This window comes from Lichenostomus cassidix, chromosome 9, assembly GCF_008360975.1.
Source record: "Lichenostomus cassidix isolate B80296 chromosome 9, HeHo_3.0, whole genome shotgun sequence".
Classification (NCBI taxonomy): domain Eukaryota; kingdom Metazoa; phylum Chordata; class Aves; order Passeriformes; family Meliphagidae; genus Lichenostomus; species Lichenostomus cassidix.
The window spans coordinates 24,396,141-24,410,564 of NC_139490.1; the positions used below are offsets into that span (position 1 = coordinate 24,396,141).

The 14,424-nt window shown below is 54.4% G+C and overlaps 3 protein-coding genes across 17 annotated transcripts; 2 read left to right on the forward strand and 1 right to left on the reverse strand.

Annotated features, from left to right (window-relative positions):
- Positions 1-83: 83 nt before the first annotated feature.
- On the reverse strand, positions 84-8,069 carry SCLY (selenocysteine lyase). Of its 15 annotated transcripts, XR_014854149.1 has the most exons (14): positions 7,412-7,642; positions 7,228-7,340; positions 7,039-7,139; positions 6,749-6,905; positions 6,334-6,461; positions 6,063-6,227; positions 5,616-5,722; positions 5,230-5,266; positions 4,806-4,889; positions 4,554-4,656; positions 4,297-4,372; positions 3,453-3,651; positions 2,873-2,945; positions 84-1,598 (listed from the first exon to the last, which is right to left on the reverse strand). XR_014854149.1 is itself a non-coding variant. In XM_085070004.1 (13 exons), exons 1-12 carry the CDS (start codon positions 7,579-7,581, stop codon positions 3,492-3,494), a joined length of 1,401 nt encoding a protein of 466 aa, XP_084926130.1. In that variant the 5' UTR covers positions 7,582-7,642; the 3' UTR covers positions 2,708-2,957; positions 3,476-3,491. The 15 variants fall into 15 exon arrangements, 11 of the variants coding, with proteins under 11 accessions (XP_084926130.1, XP_084926132.1, XP_084926131.1 ...); XR_014854150.1 differs by lacking the exon at positions 4,297-4,372 and having other exon boundaries at positions 4,554-4,706; positions 7,412-7,645; XR_014854148.1 differs by having other exon boundaries at positions 2,873-3,651; positions 7,412-7,641.
- SLC35G2 (solute carrier family 35 member G2) lies at positions 427-2,161 on the forward strand. The gene has a single exon (XM_085070013.1). The coding sequence runs from the start codon at positions 427-429 to the stop codon at positions 1,654-1,656; it is 1,230 nt and encodes a 409-aa protein (XP_084926139.1). The 3' UTR covers positions 1,657-2,161.
- Positions 8,028-12,306, forward strand: LOC146433547 (uncharacterized). Its single transcript, XM_085070014.1, has 2 exons — positions 8,028-8,154; positions 8,791-12,306. Exon 2 carries the CDS (start codon positions 8,824-8,826, stop codon positions 9,670-9,672), a length of 849 nt encoding a protein of 282 aa, XP_084926140.1. The 5' UTR covers positions 8,028-8,154; positions 8,791-8,823; the 3' UTR covers positions 9,673-12,306.
- Positions 12,307-14,424: the final 2,118 nt, after the last annotated feature.

Here is a 14,424-nt window from a genome sequence, read left to right on the forward strand (position 1 = left end):
TGTCATCTCCTCCAGCCAAATTTCTCCTGTAATCTTGTAACACTGGCAAGCAATTTACAAGAATGCACAATGACAGGATAAAATGCTTAGGAAGAAAACTTTCTTATTAGAATAAGAATACACTAGAATTCATTTCGCATACCATACATACTGACAAAATATATAATTTTCAAAAATTAGTGGCTAAAATGAGGTGCCATGGTTGACTTTAGAGAGGATCCAAATGGCTCAGCCATCAAACGTATTTAGCAGTAACTCTGGAAAATTAGAGCAAAACCAAGAACAGTACTAGTACTTGGACTTGGTTGACACAAATAGCTGGTAAACACTAACAGCATTTACTTCCTAATGAATCTCCCACTATTCATTAAATAACAGTGTATCTCCATTTTTTTTTCCTTAAGACCAGGGCATTTCTCTAAGGAAATGGATATATCTTCCCAAAAATACCCAGTCAAAAAGCGAGTGAAAATTCATCCCAATACAGTAACAGTGAAATACACCTCTCATTATCCCCAGCCAGGAGAAGAGGGATATGAGGATGTTAATGAAGATGCTGGAGTATTTATAGAGGATAATCCTAAGAGAAGACTACTGAATGATGGGAAAAAGAGAGAATGGACTTTTTTTGGTACAATAGACACCAAGCCAGCACAACTGCCAAAATCTCATGAGGTCAGACAATCCCAGCATTTTCCTGAAGGAAATGTACTGCAGTCCAGGAAAACATGGGTAGTCCTTTTTGGGTCTGCTGTGGCTCACGGATGTGTGGCTCTGATCACCAGATTAATTTCTGACCGTTCCAAAGTGCCATCCCTGGAGCTGATTTTCATCCGCTCAGTCCTGCAGGCACTGTCCATCACTGCTGTGTGTTACCACCACGAGCCTCTCTTTGGCCCCAAAGGCTACCGGCTCCGGCTGTTTCTCTATGGGGTCTGCAATGTCATCTCCATCACCTGTGCCTACACTTCCTTCTCCATAGTGCCCCCCAGCAATGGGACCATCATGTGGAGGGCCACCACCACGGTGTTCAGCGCCATTCTGGCTTTTTTACTCATAGATGAAGGAATGGCTTACATAGACATAGTCACTGTCACTGGCAGTGTGTTCGGCGTTTGTCTGGTCATGATCCCCAACATTCTTGAGGAGGAGAATTCTTTGCTGAGCACCTGGAAGGAAGCTTTTGGCTATACCATGACCGTCATGGCTGGCCTGACCACTGCCCTCTCCATGATAGTCTACAGGTCCATCAAAGACAACATCAGCATGTGGACAGCACTGTTCACCTTCAGCTGGACAGGAACAGTGTGGGGAGCGTCCACCATGTTCCTGCTCCAAGAGCCAATCGTCCCACTGGACGGGGAAACCTGGAGCTATCTCCTTGCCATCTGCCTGTGCTCCACTGCAGCCTTCCTGGGGGTGTACCACGCCCTGGGCAAGTTCCACCCTGCTCTGGTGAGCACTGTGCAGCACCTGGAGATCGTCATTGCCATAGTCCTGCAGCTCCTTGTGCTACACATCTTCCCAGGCATTTGTGATCTGGTCGGGGCACTGCTTATTTTGGTGAGTGTTTTTTTCCTTGCCTGTCATAAGCTCTCCTGGAAAGATTTAAGAAGGCAAGATTATCAGGAGATTGTGGATTCATCCATTAAATGAATATTGGTTTTGAATGTTTGATTCTGGCTGTGACCATGTGGAAGTGACTCCTTCCAACTCCTGTGTCTGAGCATAGTGGCCAGGCCCTCTCTCCACCATTTCACTTCTCAGCTGATGTAACAATGTTGGTATTTCCAGGCTCCCATGCCGCATGGATTTGTTGTGCTCCACACAGCCACTGACATTTTGTCATACCCAAAAGAGTAGCACACAGGGTGCACAGCAAGCACAGCCTGGCCCACAGAAACATGGGCCAGGCTCTTCCTCCCCTTCCCTGGATAAAGCAATACAGAGGGACTCAAAAGTAAATCTCCTTCGTGTGCACTATGGTAGTAGGAAAATGAGCAGCAAAACCATTCAAACAGTCAACCCGAGTTCTCGTAACCTTTGTAACGCTTCTTAAGCTTCGGCTGTCATATTCTAAATGGAGCAATGCTAAATTTCTGTGGCTAAAACTCGCATTTCCTGTGTGTATAAAGAAGTCAGTAAAGCTTTTTGTTTTCTATGGTTGAATTTGTCTGAAACAATGCAGGAAGCCCAGATGTTCTGTGGGGGAAAGAGAGCCCCAAAAGCTGTATCTCCAGTTGTGCCACAGCTGTGAAAGGTCCCCAAGAACTGTAAGGTCTGTGACAGATTAAAGATCTAGCCCTGAAGCAGACCAAAATCCTTTCTATGGAAACATTTATTTAAAGGAGATTTTGACTATTATCCAAGGAAGGGGAAAAAAGGGGAGAAATAAAAGAATGTATTTGAGATGGAGGTCTGAGCAGGGGGGAACACTGCCAGTCAGAGTGCTTGGGTCCCAACATTCCAGTGAGACAGGAGATTTGCAAAGAGCCCCAGATTTTATGGGTCCAAACAGTATTCCTGTGCTAACGTGTGGCTGTAAAGAGAAAGGCTAGCATGTGTGTCCATGGGCTCTGTGCCAACGACGCCCTGCAGGCACCTCCCACTCCAGCTGCCTGTGCCTGTGTTCTGGGACGTGTTTTCTGAGGTAAAAGGCACAACTCAGATGGCCCCAACCAGACCAGCTTCCGCCACAGAAAATACATTTTACTTGAGAAAAGAAGCAGCAGTTGTTTTCATTCCTATGAATACCCAGGGAGACCAAGTTTCCTGACATGAACCAGCCCAGCTGGCAATGCTTCTGATCCGCGTGACATTTGTGTCCTCCTGTGTCAGTGATGCCAGAGACCCCCGGGCCACACACGGTTACCTCAGGTGCTGGAACAGTCACAGGGGCTGCAACAATTGTTTCCTTGAGGAGCAGGTGGAGCTGGCAACAGGAGCTCTTGCCTGCTGTAGGAAGGACAGGAGAAAAGGAGAACAGGTAAAGCAACACAATGCTGGGAAAGCTGTGCCCAGACAAAAATCCCTTTGGCAGCTTAGGGCTGAGCAGTTCCCAGCACAGATTCTTGCTGTGCTTCTATCAGCTCCTCATTTCCCTCTAGGGCAGATGGTCTTTCTTCCTCTGGCTGCTCAGGCATCGGGAAAGCTTCCCTTGTGGGAAGCAATCAGAGCATGAGGCTCCTCCTCCCATGGCTTCCATGCCTGTCCCTCTGCAGGGACTCAAGCTCTGAGACACACTGAGCCAACACATGCATGTGCAGGCACTCAGATGGGTACGTCTGGCAAGCCAGGGGCACTGGACAGCATGACTCCCCAAAAGTCTCCACTGTGCAGCGGGGCTGAGTCCTGGGCAAGCCCTCTTCCAAGCCCCCTCCTCAGAACCTCCCTCTGCCACACAGGAACCCTGAGCCCAGGCTGGTACGGGCAGCTTGTGCCCAGGGGCCCACCCCAAGAACCTAGTGCTCTCCAGGGAGTGATTCCACGGTCTATGGGTCCTGGTCACGCTCCAGCTGCTCCACAGCCTGCACAAGGTCCTGCACAGCTCTGTCCACATCTGCCCGCGCTGTGCTGCGCCCCACACTCAGCCGCAGAGCGTTCTGTGCCACCTCCGGGGGGATCCCACAGCTCAGCAGCACTGGGGAGGGCCTGGAACACAGCCAGGGGCAAGAGGTCAGATTCGAAGGCCAAGGAAACCCCACACATCAGAAGGATGCCTCACTGAGCCGCAGGAGGAAGCACATCTGCAGATGGACGCCAGGCAAACCTGTCCCCTGTACAGCCCCCTACTTGCTTTCCAAGGGCACCCAATGCCACCAGGCTTGCTATCCTACAGGGAATCTGGCTCTTCCAGGAAGAATCTATTCCATGTCTCTGTGGGTTGGCAGCTCTGCCACGTCTACAGGGCATTGCTTTAGACTAGGCCAAAAGCACCCGCTGTCCCCACATGCCCTAAAGGAGCCATCTAGAGACCCGATCCAGGCTGGAGCAGGTGAGCCAGGCACACACAGACACAAGGCAGGCTCTCTTCTGGTAGTACCAAGAGTTCAAAAGTACTTCCAAGCTCATCTGGATCATGAAAGCTGGGAAGGACAAACTCCTTCCAAGCAGCAATTGAGCATTCCAGCTGTGTCTCCTGCAATAATCCCCTTCACAGCCCTTTAGCCCCCTTGGAAAGTTCTGTAACTGTTCCAAGTGATGCTGCCCAAGCCACCCGTTCCATACCCTGTCCTGTTTCCCTCCCTCCCACCTGTCTCGGAAGACATCCATAGCCTGGAGAAGCTGTCTGCTCACCGATCTCCCTTCTCAGAGTGGCAGGCAGCCCCAACACTAGCGAGGAGAACCTTGCAGTGGGCGAGCACCCTTCGTCCTGCAGCACAAGCAACATATGCATAGCTCTCCAGTGCCAAGGTTCTCTCCAGGGGTCACTCCTGCCTCACCTCCCTGCCCGAGCCATGCCGAGTGCCCACCAGTCTCAGCCACAGGTGCAGTGAGGGGCAGGTGCTTGGCTCTGTGTGACCATCACGGGACAGCGATGGGATAAGAGCTACCTTGAAGGCCTGGGCCCAGGATGGAGAAGTTACAGGTGTTGCAGAGTCGCTTGGAGCCCTTAAAGTGACTGTTGAAATGAATCCTCTGTTTCCCAAAGGACGCCTGGAGAAATCAGAGGGCTGTGAATCCCTCTGGGTTCCTGAGCAGCTGTCCTGATGAGGGGATGTGTAGGGCCAGAGGGACATACCCACACTGTTCCAGGCCCCACACCCAGCAGCCTGAGACCCTGGGAAGGGACCAGATGTGCTCACCTCCAGCCTGGCCTCCAGGTAATCCCGGACATCCTGCATATGAGCTTCATAGGCCTCCCAGTTCTTGCTCACTAATTCTGCAGCCTGAGGAGGGAACACCCAGACGGGCTCCACCAAGGACCCTCAGACACCTCCGTGTGTGGTTCCCGGATATGAGCCCAGCCTGGAACAGCCTCTGCAATGCCAGGTCCCCTGTGTCCCCTCTTGGTGCCCTGTGCCATGTGAGCTGTGTGACGGCCAGGGCTGCAAACCCACAGCAAGCACAGCAAAGCATCTCCTTTGACTGGCATTGGAAAGCCTCACTGCCTTTCCCAGTTCACCCTCCCTCCCACATGCTGAGTTTATCCCTTCTGATGACCAGGGAGCACAAGTGGCTGTCTCCATGCTGGGTCTGCATCATGCACCCCTGACCATCCTGACTGACCTGGCCAAGGCCGGCAATCATCGGGGTGTTCTCAGTGCTGGAAGGGAACAGGGACCAGTAAGTTGTTTCTCCAGACCAGAAACCCAACATGAGACACAGACATTCCCTCATGAGACCCCTCACTGCTGGCAGGGGGTCCTGGACACCATGCTGGACACCTCTCTGAGGTGGCTGAGAAGGAAGCAGTTCCACCTTGAGGTTCCACCCTGGGCAAAGCCTGAACACCAGGGAGTTTCCATGCACAGATCTATTTCCCTGCCATGCTGGGCTGCTCACCCCAGGGCTGGCAGATGACACAGCTGCCAGCTCAGCTTGGGCAATGCAGCCCATGTGTTTTGGACACCAGCCAGAGGCCCAGCACTCCAGGTAACCACCTGACCACTTACCCTGGCCGGAAACTCCTCTCCTGTCCCCCTCCAAAGAGCATGGGGTGTAGCGGGGAGGTGGTGCCGGGGCCGTGGGCGTACAGCGCTCCAATTCGCGGGCCATAGAACTGCAGACATAGCCACGGTGACCTTGGGGACACTGACAGCACCAGCAGCACTGACAGTGCTTCCAGCCCGCCTGCCCAAATCTGAGTGCCCTGCAATGCTGGAGCCTGCTCATCTCACAGGCACAGGCTGCTGCAGAGATGTTCGCCATCTTTAGTTTCCTGTCCCCCACCCCAGACAGGTTCCACAGGAGCAAAGTCTGTCTGTAGAGCACCACCCAGCAGGAGAACTTTGGCCACCGCGAGGTACCAAGCTGTGTGGAGCACCCAAAGTCCCCCTACCACCCCAGCAGAGATGTCACACAGGGTGACCAGCAGCTGGGCCACAAGAGCAGGTCCACACCTTGTGTCCCACGATGGTCAGATAGTCCACGCCCAGCTCTTGCACATCCACATGCCCTTTGCCAATCATCTGTGCCGCATCCGTGTGCACCAGGATCCTGGGTAGCCCATCCACTGCTCTGTGCTGGTTGAGGGCACGGATGCGCTGGCTCACCTCTGCAACGGGCTGGCAGTAGGGATGAGGGGCTGCATCCCAAGGGCTTTCTGCTCCCCCTTGTCACCCCCTCTTTGAGAGGGTGTCTGCACCCCATCCTCCTCACTACCCAACTCACCATGATGACCCCAGTCTCGTTATTGGCCAACATGAGAGAGACCAGGCAGGTGTTTGGCCGGACAGCAGCCAGGACATCATCCACCTCGGCCTGCCCACTCCGTGGGGACACAGGCACAAAAGTGGCTTCTGCAGGTCAGGAGACAAGCCCTGAGGTTGGCTGGGAAGGCTGAGAGTGCCCAGGGCTGCCTGCACCCCACTGGGCAGGAGTGTGTAGGCAGTGGCAGCACAGGCACAGAGCAGGGAAGTGACACATGCAGCCTGGGGGACTGGGGGCACCATGGGGGGAAATGGTGCCCTTCTACAGGGGAAGAAAGTGGAACATCACAGTGCATGCAGGATCCTGCCCTCCTCCACAAAAACACCAGCAGAGACAAGTCCCCCAGGCAAACCCCATCTGTGCCTGTACAACTCACCTGCCAGGCCCTCCCTCCCCAGCTCCTCCAGCGGCAAGCGGATGGAGTCATGCTCCACACTTGATGTCACGATATGCGGTGTGCCTCGGCTGTCCCCCATCCCACTCTGGCTCTCATGGAAGTGCCTGCAGGCAGTGTAGATCACCATGTTGTTTGCCTGAAGAATGGAGAGGAGAAATGGAGGCCCAGAGGGAGCATGTTGTCCTTCATCCCCATCCTCCTCATCACTGCTTGCTGGAGAGGGGGGAGTGGGCAGGGATTCCTGGGAAGGAGGTCCCCCCTGCTCCCACCTCTGTGCCTCCAGAGGTGAAGACAATGTCCTCGGGCCGGCCTCCCAGCATCCTCGCCAGGCTCTCCCGCGCACTGCCGATGAGCTCCTTTGCCTTCCTGCCTGCAGGACCAGACCTGGCAGCTCCCACGGGCTCCCATCACCAGGGGGCCCAGCCCAGGGAGCCAATGTGGCCCGTCCTGGTCTCTACCTGTGGGGTGGGAGCTGCTGGGGTTGCCCCAGGCCTGGCACATGGCTTCCCACACAGCCTGGGCTGCCTCAGGGGCGAGCGGGGTGGTGGCGTTGTGGTCCAGGTAGACCCTCCTGTAAGGGCACAGGCAGGTGAGGGGTGCTGGGGGGCACATGGGGGAGCACAGGGCAGGGCAGGGCCTCACCCCTCTGATGAGTCACACTGTGCCTCCGCCGGCTCCATCCCTGCGCCCATCGTTGCCGTCACTGTCACTGTCACTGTCCCACTGCTGTCACCAGCCTGGCACTGTGGGTTACAGACATGTGCCATAGGGCACCAAGCACCTGCCCTGCCTGCGGCACCACACCCACCCATCACCCTGCTGCCTGCCCCACAGCCACTGTTCCACCAATCAGCTCCCTCCTGCCTACCCGACAGCCACTGTCCCACCAATCAGCTCCCTCTTGCCTACCCGACAGCCAGAGCCCTACCAAACAACTGCCTCCTGCCTGCCCCACAGCCACGGCCCCATCAGTCAGCTCCCAGCCCGCTGCCCCCTCACGGCACTGGCCAATCAGCTGCCCTGCACTAACGGCTCCATCACCGCGCTCCCCCGGCCACGCCGCCCAATCCGCTGCCGCCATCCCCATTGCCCGCGGCCCCGCGAGCGCACGGGGCTCCCATTGGCCGCGGTGGGCGGCGCGAGAGTGCCCTGTCCCCTTTTCCCCCGCGCGCCGGGGCGGGCGCCACTCACGCAACGCTCGCGCGCTGTCCGAGGCGGAAGTGGCGTGGCCCGCGGCCTAGCGCGCTTCCGGAGCGCGGGGGTGGGCGGTGCTTTTGGGACGGACGTAACGCCGGGGAGCGGTAGCGGTGCCCCTCTCCAAGATGGCGGTGGCACCGTCAGTGCGGGCCCCGCGCTGCGCCCCGCGCAGGCTCCGCGCGATGGCGGTGAGCACCGGGCGGGGGGACTGCAGTATGGACAGTGCCAGCCCCCGCGCGGGGCGCGGGCGGGCGGGTGGCGCCCGGGGCCCGCTACGCCGTGACTCAGCGCCGCGCGGTGGGGGCGGCCCCGCGCCCAGTGCGGGGCCGAGGCGGCGGGAGCTGCCCGGGGCTGTGCCCGATGCGGACGCGCCTCGTGGCTCCGTGCCCTGGGCGGGCCGCGGCGGTGCGGGCCGTGCCCTGGGCCGCGGGGGGAGCAGGCGCTTCGGGCGCTGCCGCGGGGTCAGGCGGGCGGAGCCGCGGGCAGAGCACTGCCGTGTCACGGCCGGGCCGGCACTGCGCCTTTCCTGCGCCCCCGGCGCTCCTGCCTTGCTGTAATTGAGAAGGTGAACGGCAAAATTCAATTAAAGCAGAAATCCCGCACGCAGACGCGCCGTATTAGGCTCTGGCAGCCGATCCGAGGAGCGATAGGCTCGCGGAGCAAGGGCTGGGATGGGCTGGGCTAACGCAGCCGTCCAACAGCGGCGGAGCGCCGCAAAGCCCCGTGTTCCATTGGCCTCAGCACGGTTTTCATCGGCTTGTTTCTGCTACGGGGAAGAAACGGCCTCGTTTAACACACTCCTCTCTTTTCCACCCGTCTTTCAGGTTATGTTGTAACCACAGAACCGCCGAGCAGTGATGGAATCACTGGACACTGAGGTGAGGGCACGGAAGACCCTGGGGACCGTGGAGTATGTGGAGTCTTCGGGCTTCACGCAGGGGGTGCTGCCCACCAAGAAGGATGTGGTGCAGAACATGCTGTACCTGCTGCAGCCCAAGAGGGCCGGCCAGGCCCAGCGCTCCAAGGAAGACGCAGCCCAGCTGCTCGCAGAGCACCTGCAGGAGCACTGGCTGGTCTGCAACCTGCACACCATTGCCACGCAGAACATAAAGAAACTTATCCTCAAAATGTACGAGGAGTTCACCCGGTTGTACCAGACCAGGAAGCAGAGACAGAACCAGGCTTTTTCTGAGCGAGCCGACAGATTCAATGAGAGTTCGGAGAAGCTCTTTGATGTGTTTTGTACAGACACACAGATGAGGGATAAACTGGAGGAGTACAGTGGGATAAAAATGACCAGCATCGAGTGGAAGTTTCTGGAAGATCAGAGGAGTGAGAGAAAAATGTACTACGAAGATTTCACAGAGAAGCAGGAACTGAAGATGATGGAGAGAAGGCAGAAGATACAGTGTCTGGAGCACTTCAGGAAGCTTGCCCGGGAAGAGAAGGAGGGCAGCAAGGCGAAGGAGATGAAATACAAGGGTGAGGAGCAGTCAGATGAGGGCACGAGTGTGGACGAGCTGTACCCCACGGAGGAGGAGAATGGCGGCGCCCCAGCCTTCTCGCTGCGGGGCCGGCGGAAGCGCCGCTGCACTGCAACTGCCGCTGGCACTGCCCTGCCCCTGGAGGGCGAGCACATACGGATGAGCATCCGCAGGGTCAGGCCTGGCTTTTATGAGACTGTGGAGAAGGTGAAAAACTGCTAGTGCCCGCTGCAGCCAGCGGGCAGAGCTGCTGGAGTACAAGATGGCAATGCACACGTTAGGCAAGTTTGAAATCCCACTATCCATTGGAAGTGATTGTTGTAGATCCTCAAGCCAGAGCTCAGGAACATGCTGCCTTCAAGGGAAGAGGGCTGGGATGATGACAGTGGCAGCAAGGACTAAACCACACGGGTTTGGAAGGATGAGCTGTCAGCGACCAGCAATGCCAAGGCTCAAAGGCAGCAGATGATCCAAGGTTACGTAGCGTATAAGCCTCTTCTTCCAAGGTCCTGTCTGCATCCGTCAGGTTTGAAAGTCTCTCAGCATTTGTGAGCCAGCAGTGGCCTAACAGCATAAATCAGGACTCGGATTTACTGCAGGGTAATAGCTTGGACTTTTTACTAACAGAAAATCTGCGTGCTGAAGAGCCCTGGCTCGCCTGGCTGCAGCAGGAGTGAAAGGTGCTTGGCCCTTTCCTGCAGGAGCTGGCGCTTCTGCCAGGAATGAAGTGGGTTGGCAGCGTGTGTCACCAGCCCTGGAGAGGCACGCTGTGCTTTTGGGAAGGCACTGCTCTCCTACTCGAGGAGTGGGCGGAGAACAGGAGATAGTAGAGTGCTTTGGCTGTTAAAGCCTTGGTGATTCTGAATGTTTTATTCTAGATTCTATTTTACCAACGTTTCCTTGATCAGGATAAACCTTCCCATAACTGGATAAGATTTATCATGAAGCCACGATTCTAAGATCTGGGGTGTGAATCCTAAATGAAGTGGTAATATTTTATCTTTGGGGGGAGGGGGGTAACATAGGGGAAAATGCAAATTGTATTATTTAGTTTTAAGATGAAAGTAATTTTATAAACTGTTATCCTGCCTTTTTAGGACATAGGGAAGAAAAAGCCTTCCTAGGTGTAGCTGTGGTGTTTACAGCAGCAGGCACCCAGACCAGGGCTTGCTCTTCCGCTCCCAAGATGGTGCAGACCAGCAGGGGGGAGATGGTAGTTTCCCACCCGGAGGTGGTTTGAACAAAGCGTGACCCTCTTGCCCACGTACATCCTGAGCAGTACAGTGACGTACCTGTGACTTTTTTAGTTAGAGTTGCTTTACTGGTTCATAAAGATGAGAGACTTGAACTTCCAGTGAAATCCAGTGCTGGAGATCACTCTGGTGAGATTCCCAAACCTTGCCAGACCACACTGAAAATGGAAAACCGGAAAACCCCCAAGCCTCTACTTGTCCACAAAAGATCTCTGGTAGAAAGAGTGCAAACTTGCCTGGTTTCAAAATTTACCTTCCAGTGTGAATGTTGGTTTCCCCACTCCAGTATCTCAGCTTTTCCCTGTTTCTTTCCTCTCCGTCCTGCACATCATTTACTGATGTTAACTTGTGCTCTTTCATTCTTTGGCTTTTGCTCCCTTTAACAATAAATGCATGTACGAATAATTTTGACAGTTCATTTACTTTTGATGAATCAGTGCTCGGACTGCTTTGAAGTCCTATGCCAAAGGAGGAATGAAACACAGAGCAGCTGCTGGTCCCCTGGGATACAGTGGCCCCAGCCAGGCTGCCCGGGCAGGCTCCAGCTTTGGCTGCCTGGCTTGGATCTGTCTGGCGGTGAGACGCACGTCCCTTCCCAGGGACCCCGCTCCTTAGTGCTGGGATCCTTGCTCTGTGTCACTGACAAACTCTTCATGGTAAGTCGCTCCAAAGTATTTAGTGCCTGCTGCGTGCTCCACGCCACTTGTAGTGTTACAGGTTTGGTAGCAGCACCCTTGAGCCTCCACTGCCCAAGGCTTTGCCGCCTTCCCTCCATCTCCTCTCCCTGCCATGCTTCACTGACCTCCCCATGCAAATTATGTCACATTTAAACTATTTGCCTTCCAGCCCTGAGGTGCTGGATTGAGCCTCTCACTGGGTCTCTACACCAGCAGCTCTGTTTCAGCAGGGAATATAGCCAGCTCAGACCTCGCCGAAGTAGAAGTTTTTTAATAACTGCTGTAACCCCCCTTTTTATTACTGATATAGCTGACAGTATAAATGCTCATGTGTAAAGCAAATCCACCGGGGTTGGCTAGGATACGGAATACAGCTGCATAGTGCTTTTATGATTTTCAGGGATTCAGGGAATTTAAGGTTGTCAAATCTGACTTCCTGTCTACCACAGGGAATTACATTTCATTCAGAAGCCCCACACTCAGCCTGCTGGTCTTAGTTGAACTGATGTGTCTGAAAGAAAGTCGAGCTGAAGGTGTCAGCAGTCTGCTGTCTTCCTTGTTACCTACTTAGTGATTTGTCACCTTCACTGTTTCAAAACAAGAAGAAAAAAATAATCCAACCAACTGCTAGGCTGTGATTTTTTTTGCGACATCCTGTACAGGCTGAGCAGAGTTTATCACAGTGAAATCATATTTGTTTTTTTTAACTGGGTTTGACTGTGGATGGAGCCAACGCCTGGCTCTGTTTCTGCTGCAATGGGGAAAATTTCTAAATCATGTATTCTGGTATTCTGATTACTCTTCTTTGGGACCATGGTGCCTTTTTAATCAAGATAGTAAATCTTGTCCCAGGATTCTGTACTTTTGTACGTTAACAGTTGTTGACTTTCTTTTTTGGTGTGTCCCAAATAAATTAATATAATGTATCTCTGTGCTTCTGTTTCTTCTTTCTAAATGGGGACGAAAGAGGAAACTGAAGCTAAAACAAAATTTTGCTTCAGTTTTCCTTCCCAGGCCCTTGCAGGAGCAGCTGAGATGCGTGCAAGTGGAGCTGCCCTGTCCTGACTCTGTGGGGCAGTGGTAGGTAAGCTGCAAGAAATGGGAATCTGGCACAGGGGCCCACATGGAGTCCTTTTTTTCAAAGTTGCTGGAGCTTGGAACAGCCGAAGGTAAGGGAAGAGGGGGAAAATCTCTGCTCATGGTGACAGTGTTTCATGTGGGCTCTTAATGTGCCTCAGGCGTGGTGGGATTGGCATCGGAGACAAAGGCAGGGACTCCTTGCCTTCCTGGCATGACCCCATACATGGGTGTTCCACTGCTGCCTGTTATCTCATGACTGCGATTCAGGGATGTTGTTTGAGATGAGTTAGGGGCAGTTGTGTCCAAGACACATGGTGCTACTTTGCACCATGGGACCTCAGCAAGGAAGGGAAATTGGAAAGGAGGAAATGCTGGACAGGCTGTTTGCATCAATGGCTTTTGCAGGAGGGAATTGAGGTGCATCCCAAAGGCTACAAATGTTTTTGCTGGAGGCTGAGTCGCTGATTTAACTGGGCATTTGGGGAGAAACACTGTCACCCTTCGCCCCTTCAGCTCTTCTGGTTTCTGCAAGGGGAGCAATAGAAAGGAGAGGACATCCTGAATGCCCTGCACCCCAGACCTGGGCCCTGGCAGCCAGGCAGGGCATGTGACAGCCCCAGGCAAAAGCTGCCTTTTTGCAGCCCTTACAAGTTCCTTAGAGCTGCTCAGGCCAGCCCTGAGCGAGGTTGTACAGAAACACCCGCCTGGTTTCCCAGCATGAATGTGTCTCTGCATGTGGTACCCAGCAGCTGCTACTCTGCCTCTGGCCCCTCTCTGAAATGGGAAGGAACCTGAAAAAACACCCCAAAATGCAAATCATGGCACTACTGAGTAGGCTGAACGTGGAAATCAGTCTGTGACTCAGCACAGAGAGAGTCACAAAGTTGGAATTTAAAACAAGTCCAAGCCCAGCACTGTGGGCAAACGGCTCGGGGAGTGTTGGGCAGTGCCTGCTCATGAAAGGTGAGTGGGCAGGGGGAGGAGGCCAGACCTTGTCCTAGAGGTGCCAGATAGCTTAATACAAGGTGACAGTGACAAATTGTGGCACTGCAGGTGGGATAGTGGGGAAAACAGTTTTCCCGAGAAGGGTGGAGCAGACCTGTGAGGCTGTGTCATGAGTATGCTTGTGATCAGCACCTGTGGCTGGGCTTGGGGGGAGCTCCAGGAGGGGAGATGAACCTCCTGTGTCACCTGACATCCACATTTTGTCCCCTGGGGGGGGATGTATGGCACAAGTGGTGGTGAAGCCATTGTCACTGTGGCAGAGCTGGGCACTGAAATCCTAGTGTGGGGCACAGGAACCCACAGGACACTGGCCCAACCCCCATACTATGGCTCCTGCTGCCTCCACAGGAAAAATCTGCCTGAATGCTGAAAGAGCTGCAGGGCAAACTTTTCCATGGGCAACCACATTAATTTATTGACCACACACGTGCAAGGCTATTTCCTGTCCTCACCAAGGGTGTTGTTATTCTTCCCAAGTCTCTTGACAGCAGATGCTTCCTCCTGGCACAGCTTTGGAGCCAGTGGATACTGCTCCACTCTTTTAAGATGCAGCAATAAAAGATCCTCCCTGTATCCCCTTGTGCTGCCCAACAGAGTCCTTTCTTGCACCATGCTCTGGTCCTGCCCAGGTCAGGGTGTGTACAGCCACAGCATAGCCACAGCACTCCCGGCTGAGCCTGCCAGACAGCCCAAACACATCTCCACAGGGAGGGAGGCTAGAAATTGATCGTGGGGAAATCCAAATATTTGGGAGTTGGGGTAGGAGCTTTTGAGCTTTCTATTTCCCAACAACCTGGAAGAGAGGAACCAGGCCTCCAGACTTTCCTGTCAGGTGCTTTCAAGGAGCCAGCTTCCCCCAGCTCCAAGCTTTTTGCAGTTCCATATGCCCAGTTTTGGGAAGGGGGTATTGAGAGAGCTGTAGGCTGCACCTGCCCAGGTATTCCCTGGGCTCACTCATG